Source organism: Hylobates moloch, unplaced genomic scaffold, assembly GCF_009828535.3.
Source record: "Hylobates moloch isolate HMO894 unplaced genomic scaffold, HMol_V3 SCAFFOLD_7, whole genome shotgun sequence".
Taxonomy (NCBI): Eukaryota; Metazoa; Chordata; class Mammalia; order Primates; family Hylobatidae; genus Hylobates; species Hylobates moloch.
Window position 1 is genome coordinate 100,789,442 of NW_026652282.1, and position 19,285 is coordinate 100,808,726.

A 19,285-nucleotide genomic window follows, 5' to 3' on the forward strand; every position below is an offset into this window, starting at 1 on the left:
GTTCTCTGGACCCGCCCCTTCCTCCCGCCGGGTCAGGTGCCGAGGGCAAGCCGGGGCGGCGCGGAGAGCGGTCCCGGCCCGCCCTCCACGACTCCTCCTCCTGCGCGCTGGGCCACTCAGCGGCTCTGCCGCCCAACGCGCCGGGGCCCAGACCCCTCCCCGGCCCCGCCTTCGACGCCTGCCGCTCCGGCGCCGGCTCCCCCTATATAAATCGGCCATTTGCGTCGCTCCGCCCCGCAGCGCCGGAGTCAAAGCCGGTTCCCGGCCCAGTCCTGTCCCGCAGCAGCCTGCCTCCTCTTTCCTTTCAACATGACAGATGCCGCTGTGTCCTTCGCCAAGGACTTCCTGGCAGGTGGAGTGGCCGCAGCCATCTCCAAGACGGCGGTAGCGCCCATCGAGCGGGTCAAGCTGCTGCTGCAGGTACGTCCTGGGATCCAGGAACCCAACCAGGAAGTGGGGGGAAGGGTCGCACAGAAGGCGGGCGCCCGAGGGGTGGCGGGGAGCGAACTCTAAAGACATGGCCAGGGAAGCGGCTAGGAGAGGCCAGAGCGGGGCGCGGAGGCAGAGCACAAGGCAAACTGGTAGGAGGCGCCTTTAGTGACCTGAAGTAGTGAGTCTAGGAAGGGGCCGGGGGCGGAGGGCAGGACCAGGCTCTCGGCATCCCCGAGGCGGCGGACTCGGATGGAGCAGTTACTGAGTGACGGCCTCTCCGGGCCTGGGCGTCAAGGGCGAAGGCCGAAAGCCGGCGTTAGAAAGAGGAACGCCTGTTCTTACCGAAGACCTCAAGGTCGCGGCAAGGAGATAACTGCCCGGGGGAGGCCATGCGCCCGGGTCCAGCGGCCTCCCAGTCCGCGGACGCGCTCAAACCTCGCCGGGCCGGAAGCCGGCGCCGGGAAGCGCGTGTGCCTTTTACGTCCGCCCCCGCGCCGCCGCGTCTCCGCCTGCCTGCCTGCGCCGCGCGCTCTCCAGTGCCGGCTCTAGAGGGCGCTCCTGGGCTAGCGTGTAAGGGCTGGCGGCGGCGGCGGCGCTCGGGTCACCTCTGGGAGCGGAGTGGGGGCGGAGCGAGACGGAAGCAGCTCAGGAGACTTGAGGCGTAGGCTGCGGTCCCCAAGGTGACCGCGCCCTATGTGGGACTCGCCCTAATGCCTCTGAACCTGGGTTTGAGGTAATGACCGTTCTCTCAGGTCTAAAGGTCACGGGTCCGCTGGAGGATGCCCCCTCCCCACTTAGAGGGGTGGAGGCTTAATGCCACTGGTGCAGATCACCTCTTCCCCTGTGACAGCCTCAGAGGGTTGGGAGGGTCCAGCCAGTATGGTATACGAAGACTAGATTTGAGAGAGGGGAGCCAACCTTAAAGGGCATTGATCGAGATGGCATATGCTCTTCTCTTTCCCTTCCCCATGGTTATAACTGTCCCTGTTGGCTTCCTTCCTGTCTGTTAGGTGCAGCATGCCAGCAAGCAGATCACTGCAGATAAGCAATACAAAGGCATTATAGACTGCGTGGTCCGTATTCCCAAGGAGCAGGGAGTTCTGTCCTTCTGGCGCGGTAACCTGGCCAATGTCATCAGATACTTCCCCACCCAGGCTCTTAACTTCGCCTTCAAAGATAAATACAAGCAGATCTTCCTGGGTGGTGTGGACAAGAGAACCCAGTTTTGGCGCTACTTTGCAGGGAATCTGGCATCAGGTGGTGCCGCAGGGGCCACATCCCTGTGTTTTGTGTACCCTCTTGATTTTGCCCGTACCCGTCTAGCAGCTGATGTGGGTAAAGCTGGAGCTGAAAGGGAATTCCGAGGCCTCGGTGACTGCCTGGTTAAGATCTACAAATCTGATGGGATTAAGGGCCTGTACCAAGGCTTTAACGTGTCTGTGCAGGGTATTATTATCTACCGAGCCGCCTACTTCGGTATCTATGACACTGCAAAGGGTAAGTTTGCTGTGGGCTTTAACGTTGTGTTCTTAGGAGACAATTTAAAAGAGCATTGTACCAACCTAACATTCCAAGAGCTAGAGAGTTGTTTTTTTAATTGCTGAAGGAAGCCAAGATCATCCAATGCAACCCTTGTGTACAGATGATGATGTGTTTAGGGGATGTGGGGAAAGGAAGTCAGTAAAACTCTGCTTTTTGGTAAAAGCATGCCTTTCCTATTCCCAGGAATGCTTCCGGATCCCAAGAACACTCACATCGTCATCAGCTGGATGATCGCACAGACTGTCACTGCTGTTGCTGGGTTGACTTCCTATCCATTTGACACCGTTCGCCGCCGCATGATGATGCAGTCAGGGCGCAAAGGAAGTAAGTTCCACTTGAGCAGAAGATAAAGTTGTAGGCGTGGGGCAAGCTGTGGCCACAAACTAGTGATGTATACCGTTAAAAATGGCTGTCTGTCCAAGTCAAGGGATGGGGTTGATAGCATCTGTGTCTGTTCCACAACTGCCTTTGAGCTGGCCCTTCAGAAGCCTATGAATGAGGGTGCTTAAATGGTATTAGAGGTTAAGACCGATGGGTAGTCTGTATTCCTGTGGTCATAGCATTAATATTTCAGTGTTGCCCATGCTGATGTGTGAATGTTGGGTTTAAAACTGACGTTCTTAGAGGTGGGGCTCTGCTTTATTTAGCCTAGTGAATCTTCGGATTTTCATCAGCCTTCAGTCACCAACTCCATGTATTTATTCTTTGCAGCTGACATCATGTACACAGGCACGCTTGACTGCTGGAGGAAGATTGCTCGTGATGAAGGAGGCAAAGCTTTTTTCAAGGGTGCATGGTCCAATGTTCTCAGAGGCATGGGTGGTGCTTTTGTGCTTGTCTTGTATGATGAAATCAAGAAGTACACATAAGTTATTTCCTAGGATTTTTCCCCCTGTGAACAGGCATGTTGTATTATATAACATATCTTGAGCATTCTTGACAGACTCTGACTGTCAGTTTCTCAGTGGCAACTATTTACTGGTTGAAAATGGGAAGCAATAATATTCATCTGACCAGTTTTCTCTTAAAGCCATTTCCATGATGATGATGATGGGACTCAATTGTATTTTTTATTTCAGTCACTCCTGATAAATAACAAATTTGGAGAAATAAAAATATCTAAAATAAATTTTGTCTGCAGTTTATTTTCATATAAAAATATATATTTGAGTGCTACATTTGAATAAATACTACCTTTTTAGCAAATGCTACCTTTTTAATAAATGCTACAGTATCTCCAGAGATGAAGAACTGTCTTTTTAAAACCAATTGTCAGCGGTCCATTTAACAAAGAATAACTTGGTTGTGCCGCCCACCAACATTTCCAACACATTAGCAAAGGAATTCAGGCCCAGTGCATCCAAAAAACATTGTTCCATTGCCTATGGATGATCATAGCTGAATGAGCTTTCTCCAAGAAATACTATGAACCCACATTTCCTAGTCCTTTATTAATCATGAGCCATGAGCTGAATTATCCACTTTAAAATGGTTACATTTGTTGCATGAATATCACCTCATTTAAACATTTTTAGAATCAATACCAATTTCATCCAGTTGCCGTCATCCATTTTCACCTGGCTCAAGCCATTTTTTTTTTTTTTTTTGGAACGGAGTCTTGCTCTGTCGCCCAGGCTGGAGTGCAGTGGCGCGATCTCGGCTCACTGCAACCTCCGCCTCCCGAGTTCACGCCATTCTGCCTCAGCCTCCCGAGTAGCTGGGACTACGGGCGCCCGCCACCACACCCGGCTAAATTTTTTGTATTTTTAGTAGAGACGGGGTTTCACCGTGTTAGCCAGGATGGTCTCGATCTCCTGACCTCGTGATCCGCCTGCTTGGCCTCCCAAAGTGCTGGGATTACAGGCGTGAGCCACCGCGCCTGGCCGAGATGGAGTTTCTCTCTTTTGCCCAGGCTGGAGTGCAATGACGTGATCTTGGCTCACTGCAACCTCCCCCTTCCAGTTTCAAGCGATTCTGCCTAGCCTTTTGAGTAATTGGGATTACAGGTGCCTGCCACCATGCCAGGCTAATTTTCGTATTTTTAGTAGAGACGGGGTTTCACCATGTTGGCCAGGCTGGTCTCGAACTCCTAACCTCATGATCTGCCCCTTTTGGCCTCCCAAAGTACTGAGATTACAGCTGTGAGCCACCGCACTCGGCCTCAAGCCATTTTTAATTCCATTCAGAGTAGAGGATTAGAGCTGGCACAGCTACATAGTGCTGAGATTGCAGTGCTGTTAAAGATTATGAAGAGGGCCAGACATTGGGCACGACCTCAAAACTCACCTTACAAAGAGGAAATAGCATCTGCCTTTTGCCTCATGCTAATAAGCCCAGTCAATGGAGGGCATTTATGTTTATTTTCAATAAACCCTTATTTGGAATCCATGTGACAGTGTTTGGACTTTCTGTATCTCTTGATTAGGGCTCAAATCCAGTGGATTTTGCCATGAGATTTGTACTAAGAATGAAGCATTATGTCTGTCAAGCCGCAACTTTATAAAAATGATAGGACGGGTGCTCCATGCGCACATGTAATGCTCATTCTTGAGGAACATCCCACACACTGGCATGTATAAGAGCTATTCACAGAGAGGTCTGCATGGCATGGATGAATGCCCAAAGATCCCAGAGTTTATGTTTGTCCTCTGGCCAGGCACCTGAATCGTAGTATAGCTTAGTTATTAAGAATTCTGTTCTGGTATCAAAGAGGCCTGGCCTGAAGATCTGGACTCTGATGCTCAGTTGTGTTAGGCCAAGTTACTTAATTTTTCTAAACCTTGGTTTTCCTTATCTATAAGATGAGGCTATTAATAATGCCTGACTCAGAGGGTTGTTGCAAAGATTAAATAATTTATGCCAAGCATCTACCATAGAACATAATAAGCATTACATAAACGGTGACTGACAATTCTTAGGAGGCAGATTTCAGGGGCTCTAGAATCAATCAGACATACCTGGATTTTAAACCTGGCTCTGCTGATTACTGTGTGACTTTAGGCAAGTCACTTAATCCCCGGGAGCCTCAGTTTCCTCGTCTGTGAAGTGGGGATATAATAGCGCTTATATATTTCTTTCCTTCTTTCTTTTTTTTTTTTTTTGACACGGAGTCTCACTCTGTTGCCCATTCAGAGTAGAGGATTAGAGCTGACACAGTTACATAGTGCTGAGATTGCAGTGCTGTCAAAGATTATGAAATCTTTAACAGCTGGAATGCAGTGTGCGAGCTCGGCTCGCTGCAACCTCCGCCTCCCAGGTTCAAGCAGTTCTCCTGCCTCAGCCTCCCAAGTAGCTGGGATTACAAGCATGCACCACGATACCTGGTTAATTTTTGTATTTTTTGTAGAGATGGGTTTTCGCCATGTTAGCCAGGCTGGTCTCAAACTCCTGACCTCAGGTGATCTGCCTGCCTTGGCCTCCCAAAGTGCTGGGATTACAGGCGTGAGCCACCTCGCCTGGCCTGCTCATATATTTCTTAGGGGTGTTGTGAGTGAGGGTTAAGCACAAGAAAGCATGTAGAGCCAGAAGTATGGTGCCTGGCATTTAGCAAGCACTCCGATGTGAACTTTCTCATAATATGGCACCCAGATTTGTTGAGTGAAGATTTGCCCAAGTACAGCACTGCTTAAGAATAAATTCAAGCTCACCTTTCTTTTTCTGCAACAGACTAGACATACTATATTGTGTAGCATTTATACAAAATAAACTTCAGGTTAGGTCTTTTTCAGTTGTGGATTTTGTTCCTGAAAGGGGATAAGAGGCTCTCCAGTAAGGGCTGCATACATGATGCAAGAGGACCCAAGCCCCCTTTATGGTTATTACAATAGATGTGGACTCACTGAGCTGGCAGCTATTAAAATAAACCTAGGACCAGGCATTAATGATCAGAAAGCAAGAAGTGGTGCCTCCTGCAATTGGGTAGCTGACATAGATGAGGTGGCGGGGGGGTGGGGGGTTTGTTGTTGTTCTTTCTATTCTTGTTCAATGATTTTTGAAATTTAATTTAAAGACAAAGTGGTTTTAATCTCTCCAAGCTGTGCAGGATAGTGCTATAGAATTCATTATGTCCATTATGCTCATGCGAACGTTAATGGTACACAATCTTAGCAACACCCTAATTTATGCCGTTGTTTTGTTACTATTCAATGCATAACAGGATCCGTGAAGCCTGATTCCAGGTGAGAGAGCCAGAACACAGGTCAGCTTGTGCACAGCCGTGCTTCCTATTCCAAGGGCCCTCTGCACTCAGTGACTGGAAGCAGCGCGCTACGGGCGCTCCGGACCGCCAGAGAAAGAAAACGAGGGGTGTCTTCCCAGAGGGGCAGTTTTCGTGAATGGTAAGTCATTTAAACCGTCATTTTTTTGTATCAAAAGAGATGCAGAGATGCTAGAGAGTCTATTAATTTGAAGGCATTTTAAAAACATAAACTGCAAAGAGAGTTGTGGTATACAAGGGCCATTTCTGGCGCTGCCCCCAGACTCCAATTCAGTCTCCTCTGCCATTATAGATACTTTAGGAGAAAAAATTTTTAAAGTACTGCTGTACTGTATCATAGATTTTCAAGCATCCGTGTTACTAGGGTAAATTCTATTTCTCCTTTGAAGTTTGTGAACATAGTATTTCTAATTTGCTTTTGAGGTTTTTAATAGTTAACATCTGTACATGGTAATAAAAGCCAAATAGTAAAGAAAATATGTAAAATGAAAAGTAAACATCTTCCTGTCCTGCGTTTCTCATCACTAGCCCCCTCCTCAAAAGTCAACGTTATTAGCAATTTCTTGGCTATCCATTCCCCCAAAATTAATGCATATTGCTGTAACGGCCGCTGATTTGTTTTATCGGAATCGTATTCTGACCACCTGGATTCAAAATGGCATGATTCTTTTAGAACCGAGTCAGACTGTGGAGTACCAGGACTAACAGAAGCTGTCGGAGGCAGGAGGGCAGGGAAAGGGTAGCTTCTGGACTCTGAGCAAGGATTTCTAAGTGTGGCCATTTATTAAAATCCTAACCTGGGATTTTTTTTTTTTTTTTTTTTGCGGGGGTTTGGGGGGTTAGTTTTGGTTACTGAGTGACCTGGGGACAAGTCACTTCTAGCATCAGGGTCTTAGTTTCTTATCCTTGAATGGAGAAATTTGGGGAAGAGACAAACTCTAAAGTCCCTTCTAGTTTAGACGTCCTCCAGCTCCATCATTTTTACAGAAAGCAGAACTGGTGAAAGGACTGGGATTAGGTGATTTAATCCTTTCAGAGAACATTTTAAAATATCTAACACAATCATAAATGAATAGTCTCTGACTCAGAGCAGTCATTTACAGACTGTGTGGGTGGTTTGGCATTGGCAAGTAAAATTACTAATGTAAAGATTGACATTAATTTCAGGACCAAGAAGCTGAGCAACAAATTACAGCTCGGTGTTTGGGTCAGAGGTGCTCTGATTTACCTCAAAATAATTAACATCTGTCTTCTCAAAGCCTCGTCTTATTATGTGTAATGTGCACTTCCGTATGCAGGTTGAGATTTATTTGAACAACAAATATTAGGCGCTGCAATTTCGGACACAAAAATGCCTTGTGTTCCACTCCAAATGTTTGGAGGAGCTTTCCTATCATTTCAGCCATTATTTGCTTTATGTGCAGGTGAACAAGGTCAGATGCATGGTGCTCTTCTTAGCCAAAGGCTTAAGAGAGCCTTTGGTATCCCAGCAACAAATATAAACAGTGTTCAAGCGACAGATTGGACAGTTGCTTTCACTAGACCCTCATCAGAGACAAAACTGAGTTAAATTAAAGGAGTCTATTAATCCTTGGCTTTTCCATGACTATCAGGGAAGGGGACAGAGAAAGGAGGGGGTTATTTTGATGGCGAGCATCCATCCTGGGATTTCATTTCCCTGGGCAACTTTCGTAACATGGGGAGGCAATTTAGCACTGTTGAGATTTTAGAGAACATGCCGAATCTGATCACATGACATATTACACTGTCTCTAATGTTTTCAGTCCCAGAATAGAGATGGTTATGGTTGCAAGGACATAACCAGAATAAAGTATCAGTTAAATAGCTGTTGACTGGTAACTTCCGAGGGCCTCGTGTTTGGGAATGAAAAGGAAAACTCTTCTGTCTAAATGAGCTCCAATACCCGGTTTGGCAGGAAGCAGAGACATCTCATGGGCAGAGACAAAGGCAGATGTACTGTGGAGCTAGGGGTGCTTCCCCTTTGGAGCCACCCCTTGCATGGGCCCCTCCCAAGCCCTAACCATGTATTCATTTGGTCATATGGTTTGGCAACATTTTCAAAAGACATATTTTGTGTTTTTAAAAAGAGGGAGCCAAATCATATAAGCTGACACTTCCACAAAACCCAGATCCACTCCTGCCCGTGGAACTGGAGTAGATGAAGGAATTTGGAGGCAGCCCTGTACATCAGGGAGAGGTCTGGGGCTTCCTCACCACCTGACCTTCCTCGGAGCACACCGCTCAGGACTCGCTCATGAGAAGCTTTGAGGCTAGAGGTCTCATTTTCAAATACCAAACTTTCTTACTTGACAACAATTCAACTTTTACTTAACTGTTTCGTGCCTTAGTTTCCCCATGTGGAATATGGGGATAACATTAATACCTACCTCATAGGAACAGTGTGAAGATTAAAGGAGTTAATATATGTAAAGTGCTTAGAACAATGCTGGGCACCTGCTTTACACAATTTTGCTCTTATTATGACTGTTATTGCTTTGTTTTTGTTTTTGAGATAGAGTCTTGCTCTGTCACCCAGGCTGGAGTTCGGTGGTACGAACTTGGCTCACTGCAACCTCCACCCCCCGGGGTTCAAGTGATTCTCCTGCCTTAGTCTACCAAGTAGCTGGGACAACAGGTGCATACCACCACGCCTGGCTAATTTTTGTATTTTTAGTAGAGACGGGGTTTCACCATGTTGGCCAGGTTGGTCTTGAACTCCTGGCCTCAAGTGATCCAACCGCCTCAGCCTCCCAAAGTGCTGGGATTACAGGTAGGAGCCACTGCACCTGGCCCGACTGTTATTGTTTTATTGAAATGCTTTAAATTATTTTCACTTCATTCATGGGAGAATGGTTTAATGGATTTATCCTTGACCTGCAGATTTTCTAAAACAGTCTCAACAAAATGCTATATATACTGTAGAAAGTGGATCACACACACGCACACACACAGAGAGAGAGAGAGAGAGAGAGAAGGTTGTAAAGAAAGAAAAGGACATTTTTGGAATGGACTGAATGAATAGAAACAAGTGCTTATGGTGATAATCCTGAGCTCTAACTCAGAGCACTTATTTTACAACACTGATTATGAAAGAGACCAAAGGTCAAAGATAAATCCGTCCTGCCTCACAACCAGACTGCACTGCTCACCTGACCCAGGGGCCACTGTGTGATCACCAGGATTCTTCTCACAGCTTCCTTTGCTCTCGTAGTATTTCAGGGAACCCATGAGGTCCCAGCCTGATTACCCAACCCTATGACTTCACTCCCTAGGGAAAGAAGCTGCAGGGAGGAGAAAATTTACTGAGACCTTTAGAAGCAAAGGATCTCCTTTCACTTTCACAACTAAGTCTAGGGTTCAGGAGTCCATTTATTACGAAAATTGAGCCTCATAGTGGCTTTATCCCAGAAGTGAAGATCAGGGGGTAAGGACGCTTGGGCTTCTGGGTGAAAGCATGCTGTTTGCCGATTAGGGTAGAAAGCTAGGAGTTTGACCACTGAAATTGTAATCCCACTTCGGCTCCATGTTTCTTTGTCTTGGGTCATATCACATCCCATCACTAGTTAGTGGCTCAGTTTGTCTACCAGGAAACCTGGAAGTCAACTTTCCTTATTTAAGCTACAATATAATTCCTCAAATCTACTGTGGGCTGTGGTTCTTTTTGGAGTTTCTAGGGCTAGACAGATTGAATTAAGTTAAGCCTGCATCTTCAGATTAAACAATCGATACAACCAGGTAACGGTAATTTCTCTAAAACTACAGAATCAAGATCATAGCTCATTATTTTGACATCTTATATGCCAGATGTTGTGCTAAGCACTTTACATGGATTAACTCTCCCGATTGTCTCAACAGCCCTAAGAGGCAGGTATTATTATTCACTCCATTTCACAGCTATGAAACTGAAGCTTAGAGAGGTGAGGTAATGTCCTCTGAGCTATCTGACTCGGCAAAAGGTTTCAAAGAGACTTCAAGGTGACCCTGTTCAACTATTTATTTTGGGTCATGAACTATATTAAAATATGAAAGCTGGCTAGTTTCAATACCAACTGACAAAATCCATTTGACAAATATTAAATAGAAATTATAATAGCCTCAGTTGGATAAAAAAAGAGATAACAAAAGAAAAAATAAATTATAATAACCAAAGCACTGTTTATAAAGCCCATTTTTAGAGTATGGGTTATTTTCTATTTTTGGCCAATTTAAGAATTATGGTCATTAAAAACTACTCGACCCTAAAGCTCTAGAGTTAAATTTGAATTTATTCACATTTATTTGGCTTTTCCAAGACAGATCTTCCTTTTAAATGACGGCTCTTCACAAGGAATACTGAGCCTCTCTCTAAGGTTACAAGCCTGAGGCTGGGGTCATTAGGACTTTGGGTAAGGCCCATACCAACTAACACAACCACAGGAGGAGTTGGTGTTGGCCGCACCCTTACCTCTAGCCAGGGTTGGCTCTCAGAAAAATGCAGTGAGGCTGGGCACAGTGGCTCACGCCTGTAATCCCAGCACTTTGGGAAGCCTAGGCGGGCAGATCACCTGAGGTCAGGAGTTCGAGACCAGCCTGGCCAACATGGTGAAACCCCATCTCTGCTAAAAATACAAAAATTAGCCGGGTGTGGTGGCGGGCATCCGTAATCTCAGCTACTCAGGAGACTGAGGCAGGAGAATCACTTGAACCCGGGAGGCGGAGGCTGCAGTGAGCTGAGATCGCACCATTGCACTTCAGCCTGGGTGACAGAGTGAGACTCTGTCTCAAAAAAACTTTGGGAGGCCGAGGCAGGCGGATCACAAGGTCAGGAGATCGAGACCATCCTGGCTAACATGGTGAAACCCCGTCTCTACTAAAAATACAAAAAATTAGCCAGGCGTGGTGGCGGGCGCCTGTAGTCCAAGTTACTTGGGAGGCTGAGGCAGGAGAATGGCGTGAACTTAGGAGGAGGAGCTGGCAGCGAGCTGAGATTGCACCACTGCACTCCAGCCCGGGCGACCGAGCGAGACTCAGTCTCGAGGAAAAAAAAAAAAGCATAAAAGAAAAAGAAAAATGCAATGAGTTGGGCTTTGGGCTATTTTATCTGATTGCACCTTATATTGAGAGACAGTACTGTGCGCCTCATGTTCTGTTCCTCCTCCTGCACGTGATCTGCAGTTCCACTTGCCATTTCCTACCTATGTCATTCACTTTCATATTTCCAAGCTTGGCTGTACTATTGTTTTTCCCAGCATGCCCTTATCTGCCCCTCTGCCAGGGCATGATCCTTCAAGACCCAGCTCAGATTGCACCACCTCTGGGAGCCTTCCCAGACTCCACCTGCCCGTACTCATTGCTCTCTGCTCTGCACTTCTAAAGTAATCTATCTCTATCAGCTTCACAAAGGCAGATATTTTGTCTGTTTCATTCATGTGTCCCCAGTGCCTAGAACAGTGCCTGGCACATAGTAGATGTTCAAGAAATAGTTGTTAACTGAATGAATTATAATGTTTATTTCATGGTATCACACCCAAGTGATTACTTGTCTGTCCTCATTAAGGGCTATGTCTCGTTTCTCTTTACATTCCTAAAACTGAGCATAGAACCTAACACATAGTGAATGTGTGGTAAATGTTTGCTGAAGGAGGAGATAAATGAGAAAATGGGCCAGGTGCAGTGGCTCACGCCTGTCATCCCAGCACTTTGGGAGGCCAAGGCGGGTGGGTCATTTGAGGTCAGGAGTTTGAGACTGGCTTGGCCAGCATGGTGAAACACCGTAACTACTAAAAATACAAAAAATTAGCTAGGCGCAGTGGCTCATGCCTGTGATCCCAGCACTTTGGGAGGCCGAGGCGGTCGAATCACTTGAGATTGGGAGTTTGAGACCAGCCTGGCCAACATAGTGAAACCCCATCTCTATTAAAAATACAAAACTTACCTAGGTATGGTGGTGGGCGCCTGTAGTCCCAGCTACTCGGGAGGCTGAGGCAGGAGAATCACTTGAACCCGAGAGGTGTAGGTTGCAGTGAGCCGCGATCGAGCCACTGCACTCCAGCCTGGGCGACAGAGAGAGACCCTGTCTCAAAAATAAATCAATATATATATATTCATTCTCTATTATTACGAAATAAATAGAGAATGAATGAATGGCATGTTGTAGGGCTTGTGCATTGGTTATTGATTGGCATGAATGAATTTTGGCTCGATCCAGCCACTTGATACCTGGGAACAATTCTGCAGCAATAAATGTACAGGGCCTTTCTTTTTCATTTTCTTACATAATAATTCATCAAATGTCCAGGGCCTTTTGACTTGCAGCTATTGTTTCTCCAGCCCCCGGGCTTACAGGGAAGATCTGGATATTGCAGGGGTTGGGAAATCAACTGGTTCCTGTACCGCTGCTATGTTATCCATGCTAGAGAACCAGAGAGGCAGGACCTTGACACACACACTTCCCCTCCTGAAATCTGTGTGAAAAACAGCTGACTCCACATCCAGGGCTTCTACCATACTGTGTTCATGGGATGCTGGCCTGTGCCACACATGTGCTGGCCATTTTGTCATGATCCCCTAACACAGAGCCCTCCACATAGTAATTGCCTGATGGATGTCTGGTTGTGATGATGACAATATCGAACAGTGGCTGTCACACAACATGATTCAGGCCACTCCAAGGGGAGAGGAACAGACATGTTCCTGGGGCACCTGAGGATGCTGCCGATAGAGCTGTACCAACTGCACACCCATGTGACTGATTAGGGCTGATTAGGCCAGACCTGCTCCCAGACCTGGGCCCAATGTTCCCAGCTTCTAAGACTATTTCAGCCACTAAAAGCCCATGAGAACCCTTGAGTGAATGTGGCCCACTTTGACCTGCTCAGGAAGCAGGCAGTTTGTTCTCTCTCACTTGTGAATGGGAGGCCTCCAGGAGCGCAGCAGCGGACTTGCTCAGTAGTAACATCCATTGTCATTTCTTGAGCTTTGACTATGGGCCAGGCACTCTTTTAATTGTGGATACTCATTTAATCCTTTCAGTGGCCTTATGATGCAGGTGCTAAGATTACCATTTCCCAGATGAGGAAACCAAGGCACCTGGCAAGCCACGTGTAACACCTGCAGCTGAAAATCCTGAAAACAAAGGGAACCCCCCCCCAACTTAGAGTCAGGAAGTAGCACTTAATGCTGCGGTGCCTGGAAAGTAACCAGGGAGACGCAGAGGAAGGGAGGGGTTCAGGCTCTTTGGGGACCATCGGCCTGTTTGGGGACCTACCCATATGAGGAGCCCCTGGAGAGGCGCTTGGTGCAGTGGTTAAGAGCATGGTTCCGCCCCTTTCCAGCTGTGAAATGGCGAGCAAGATTCTAAGTCTCACTGCCTCACCTTGCTCAGCCGGAAAATGGGGTCAAGAACACCACCTGCCTGGCACTGTAGTGAAGATGAAATAAATTAGTATTTGCGAGGCGCTTGGCACAAAGCCTAGCACATAATATGCGCTTAAGTGTTTGTTAAATAACTACGGGCTCTCTCAGAGTCGGCCCCTTCCCTTTAGGCGCCGATTTTTTAATCTGGGAAACGTTGTAAAGAGCGCTCTCAGCGCGGCGGCTAAAACAGTCCGCTAGGACTGTGCCGAGTAGCAGCAGAAGGAAATGGCCCCGCCCGCCAGGCGGGGAGCTGCAGACAACTAGGAGAGAGGAGGGCAGGGCACGCCCTGAGGGAAAAACGCGGCTTTTGCAGGCCTAATGGCGGTTGAAAGTCGCCGAAGTGCAAGGCTGGATTGAGACAGGCTGAGAAAGTCGCAGCGCAGCCGCAGCGGCAGCAGCCGATGGCCGACTCCTTCCTTTTCCAGTCCACGTGCCCAGGCGGGTCTCCGGCCGCCTCTCGCAGCTGCCTGCAGAGGGCGCGCTGCTTCTCGCCTCGGCCTGGGGACCGCGGCCGACCCCGCTGGAAGAGGTGTGTCCTCCACGCAGGCCGCTTTCCACCAAGTTCAGCTAAACCCACCGCCTCCAAGAAGCCTCCCCTGGCCGCTCCAGCCAAGCTCTTCCTCCCCTGAACCCCCAAAGCATCATCAGCACTGCATAATTTAGAACTTGGGTATGTGCTGGCTGGTCACTGTGTCCTACGTATCGGACAAATCTTGGCTCAACAATATCATACTTTGCATTTCTCCCCCGAGTCACACACGGCCATTGGCATGCCGGCAGCCACATAGCGTGTGCCCAGCAAACACCTGGTGTACCTCTACTAGGTCTCATTGTATTGGCTCCCAAAGGAGACTCTCAGGATCCCTGATGTCGCCAAGCCCTGGGATGGCAAAAGGGACACCTGGGAGGATGCCTGCATGGCTTCAGTTGCCACTTCGAGCCTTCACTGACCAAATGAGGTCGGTGTAGCCCACCTCAGAAGGCAATGCTTTCGTGCAAAGGAAACCCTCTGCCAGGGAATCCATTGATATGGAAATATTTGCTGAGCCCCAGCTTTGGTGCAGAGCCCTGTGCTAGGCACCAGGGACACAGTGAGGAATAGCAAGGATTCTTGTGGTGATGGGAGGCAGTGTAGAAAAATTAGAATAGCAAGAGATTTAAAGTCAGGCCAGGCGCGGTGGCTCATGCTTGTAATCCCAACACTTTGGGAGGCTGAGGTGAGTGGATTATTTGAGGTCTGGAGTTCGAGACCAGCTTGACCAACACGGTGAAATCCTGTCTCTACTAAAAATACAAAAAAAAATTAGCAGGGCGTGGTGGCGCATGCCTGTAGTCTCAGCTACTTGGGAGGCTGAGGCAGGAGAATCACTTGAACCCCGGGAAATGGAGGTTGCAGTGAGCCAAGATTGCACCACTGCACTCCAGCCTGGGTGACTGAATGAGACTCTATCTCAAAAAAGAAAAAAAGAGAGAGAGAGAGAGATTTAGAATCAGAAAATCCCCCACAGGCACTAGCTGTGTGGCCTTGGGCACACCATGTCACTTCTTTGAGTCTCAGTTTCCTCTTCTGTATCTCTGAGGGAGTCTGGAGTAGGGTAGGGGTGGTCAGATCTACAATGATAGCCAGATTTATAATGTTTTAATTTTCATGAGAACATACTTATCCATGAAGTAAGTAATTTAAATTACATTTTTTAACAGTACACTTTTTTTTTTTTTTTTTGAGATAGAATCTTGCTCTGTTGCCCAGGCTGGAGTGCAGTGGTGCCATCTCGGCTCACTGCAACCTCCGCCTTCAGGGTTCAAGCAATTCTCCAGCCTCAGCCTCCCGAGTAGCTGGGATTAAAGGCACGCATAACCACGCCCAGCTAATTTTTTGTGCTTTTAGTAGAAATGGGTTTTCACCATGTTGGCCAGGCAGTCTTGAACTCCTGATCTCAAGTGATCCACCCGCCTCGGCCTCCCAAAGTGCTGGGATTACAGGCGTGAGCCACCACACCCAACCACATGTTTTCTTTTTTTTATTGATACATAATATATTTGTACATATTTATGGGATACCTATAATATTTTGATATATGCATACAGTGTGTAATGAACAAATCCACCTATTTAGCATATCCATCACCTTAAGCATTTATCACCTTTGTGTTGGGACCATTTCAAATCTTCTAGCTATTTTGAAATATACGATATATTGTTGTTAACCATAGTCACTCTACAGTGCTACAGAACACGAGAATTTATTCCTTCCATTGATTATTGATTGATTGATTGATTTTTGAGGCAGAGTTTCATTCTGTCACCCAGGCTGGAGCACAGCGGTGGTTTCTCAGCTCACTGCAACCTCCACCTCCTGGGTTCAAGGGATTCTCATGCCTCAGCCTCATGAGTAGCTAGGATTACAGGCGCTCACCACCACACCCAGCTAATTTTGTATTTTTAGTAGAGATGGGGTTTCACCAGCTTGGCCAGGATGGTCTCGAACTCCTGGCCTCAAGTGATCCACCTACCTCAGCCTCCCAAAGTGCTGGGATTACAGGCATGAGCCACTGCACCCAGCCTTATTCCTTCCATTTAGCTGTAACTTTGTAACCAACCTCTCCCTATCCTCCCCTCCCCTCTACCTTTCCCAGCCTCTAATAATCATAATTCTACTCTCTACTTCTATGAGCTCAGGGTTTTTTTTTTTAGCTCCCACATATAAGTGAGAACATGCGAACATGCCTGACTTATTTCACTTAACATAATGTCCTCCAGGCACATCCATCTTGTCATGAATGACAAGATCTCATTCTTTTTTATGGCTGAATAATATTCTGCGGTGTATATGTACCACATTTTCTCTATCCATTCATCCATTGATGGACACTAAGATAGATTCCATATCTTAGCTATTGTAAATAGTGCTGCAATAAACATGGGGAGGCAGGTATCTCTTCAATACACTGATTTCCTTTTTGGGGGTATATATCCAGTAGTGAGTGGAATTGCTGGATCATATGGTAGTCCTATTTGTAGTTTATTTATTTTTTTTTTTAGAAACCTTCATACCATTTTCCATAATGGCTGTACTGATTTACATTTTCATCAACAATGTACAAGTCCCCTTTTCTCTGCATCCTCCCCAGCATTTTTTTTTGTCTTTTTGACAATAGCTATTCTAGCTGAGGTATATATTATCTTTTTTTAAATTGAAGCATAAAATGGAAGTGATGGTGTTTTGTGAAAAACAAATGATAAAATAGTTATGAAAGCTGTTGTAACTGAAAGAGGCACCACAAAGGTTCATTATGTTTACCACTGCTAAAATATATAGGAGGCACCCAGTTAATGTTTCTTGAGGAGAATGGAAATGTTTCCTGAGTGATAGGATCCATATATAAATATGAGAGTTAAGAGTGCCAGAACATCTGACATGTGCCAAATGAGCTGTCCAGATGATATGTATTTAATGGATTCGCTTAGAGAGCAATCACTGGGGGCAGGTGGTCAGGGCTGCATGGTGGAGGTGAGATTTGAGTTGGGCCCTGATGATGGTGTTGATCTTTGGTGAAGAGGCATGAGGAAGACAATCCAGACAGAGGAAAGGGCATGCACTAAGGGCACAGAAGCAGGAAGGTATGAATGATTGGGAATGCCAAGCACAGGATGGCAGGGCCCTCTGCCTCTGCTCTACCCTCAGTGCCTAGCACAGTCCCTGACACATAGTAGGCTCTCAATATATGTTTGTGGAAGGAAGGAAGGGAGGGAGGGAGGGAGGAAGGGAGGGAGGGAGGAAAGAAGAAAGGAAGGAAGGAAGGAAGGAAGGAAGGAAGGAAGGAAGGAAGGAAGGAACGGAGGGAGGGATGGAGGGCGGGCCAGGAGTGGTGGCTTACCCCTGTAATCCCAGCATTTTGGGAGGCCAAGATGGGAGGATCACTTGAGCCTAGGAGTTCGAGACCAGCCTGGCCAACATGGTGAAACCCCGTCTCTACTAAAAATACAAAAATTAGCTGGATATGGTGGCAGGCGCCTGTAATCTCAGCTACTTGGGAGGCTGAGGCAGGAAAGTCGCTTGAACCCAGGAGGTGGAGGATGCAGTGAGCCGAGATCACACCACTGCACTCCAGCCTGGGCGACAGAGCGAAATTCCATCTCAAAAACAAGCAAACAAACAAACAACAACAACAGCAACAACAAAAATTAGCTGGGTGTAGTGGTGCATGCCTGTAGTCCCAGCTACTCAAGAGGCTGAGACAGGAGAATCGCTTGAACCCAGGAGGTGGAAGTTGCAGTGAGCTGAGATCGCACCACTGCACTCCAGCCTGGGGGACAGAGTGAGACTCTGTCTCCAAAAAAACAGATTATGTGACACAATGTGAGTAAAGTGCCTACTGCAACCCTCAAGGACAGTTGGTGGCCATTGTGATCACACCCCTTAGGGTGAAGCAGATTTCGGAGGAGTGCTTTGTATACAGTAGGTCATCAGCTGGTATGTGTTGACTGAGAGGAAGTTTGGGGCCTTGAACCTTTTCTCTCTGTAGGCAATGGGGAGCTTCACACACAAAGTACGGTGGGTGTTGGACAATGAACACAGATGTGGTGTGAGGTGTGGGTTGAAGTGGAGGAGGAGAGGAGACACAGGTGTCGCAGTTGTTGCAACAGCAAAGGGATTAGGGACAGGCTAGGGTGATGACAATGGGGATTAAAGGACAGGTATGGCAGAGAAAGCAAAATAGCAGAACTTGGTTGTTTTTTGTTGTTGCTTTTGAGTCTCGCTCCGTTGCCCAGGCTGGAATGCAATGGCGCAGTCTTGGCTCACTGCAACCTCCATCTCCCGGGTTCAAGTGATTCTCCTGCCTCAGCCTCTTGAGTAGCTGGGATTCGATTACAGGTGCGTGCCACCACACCCGGCTAATTTTTGTATTTCTAGTACAGATGGGGTTTCACCATGTTGGTCAGGCTCGTCTCGTACTGCTGACCTCGTGACCCACCCGCCTTGGCCTCCCGAAGTGCTGGGATTACAGGCGTGAGCCACCGCGCCTGGCCAGAACTTGTTATTTTTGAAAGGAAACTGTGGAGAGATGACTCCAAATTAGACAAGAGAGATAGGTATGAGCTCAGAAAGATGCAGAGACCTGCTACGTGTTTTACTGCCAAAAAGCACAGAGCTGAGCCTGTCTGCAACCCCCTGTCAAAGTGTAAAATAACCCAGAAGACTCACAGGAGGTTCTGCTGGCCCTGGTCAGTGAAAGTCGGAATGACCAGTTCCCGGACGCTGCAAATTTTTCGGGCAATGACATTTTCCGGGGAATTTTGGAGACGGCGTGTATTTTTTTTTTTCCTTCTCTTCCTTCAAATTGTCAGGACAGTACAGTCCACAAGGGGGCAGATTATATCTGGCAAAGTCCAATTACAATGGCAACGGTGATACTAAAAGGCAATCTCCCGGCCAGGCACTGTGGCTCACGCCTGTCATCCCAGCACTTTGGGAGTCCAAGGTAGGCGGATCGCTTGAGATCAGGAGTTCAAGACCAGCCTGGCCAATATGGTGAAACCCCATCTCTACTAAAAATACAAAAATTAGCCGAGTGTGGTGGCAGGCGCTTGTAATCCCAGCTACTCGAGAGGCTGAGGCAGGAGAATGGCTTGAACTCGAGAGAATGGCTTGAAGCTGGGAGGCGGAGGTTGCAGTGA

General features: G+C 47.2%; 1 protein-coding gene across 1 annotated transcript; it reads left to right on the forward strand.

Moving 5' to 3' along the window:
• Positions 1-218: 218 nt before the first annotated feature.
• On the forward strand, positions 219-3,103 carry SLC25A5 (solute carrier family 25 member 5). The gene is made up of 4 exons (XM_032757528.2): positions 219-420; positions 1,443-1,929; positions 2,158-2,298; positions 2,686-3,103. The coding sequence occupies exons 1-4, from the start codon at positions 310-312 to the stop codon at positions 2,841-2,843; spliced, it is 897 nt and encodes a 298-aa protein (XP_032613419.1). The 5' UTR covers positions 219-309; the 3' UTR covers positions 2,844-3,103.
• Positions 3,104-19,285: the final 16,182 nt, after the last annotated feature.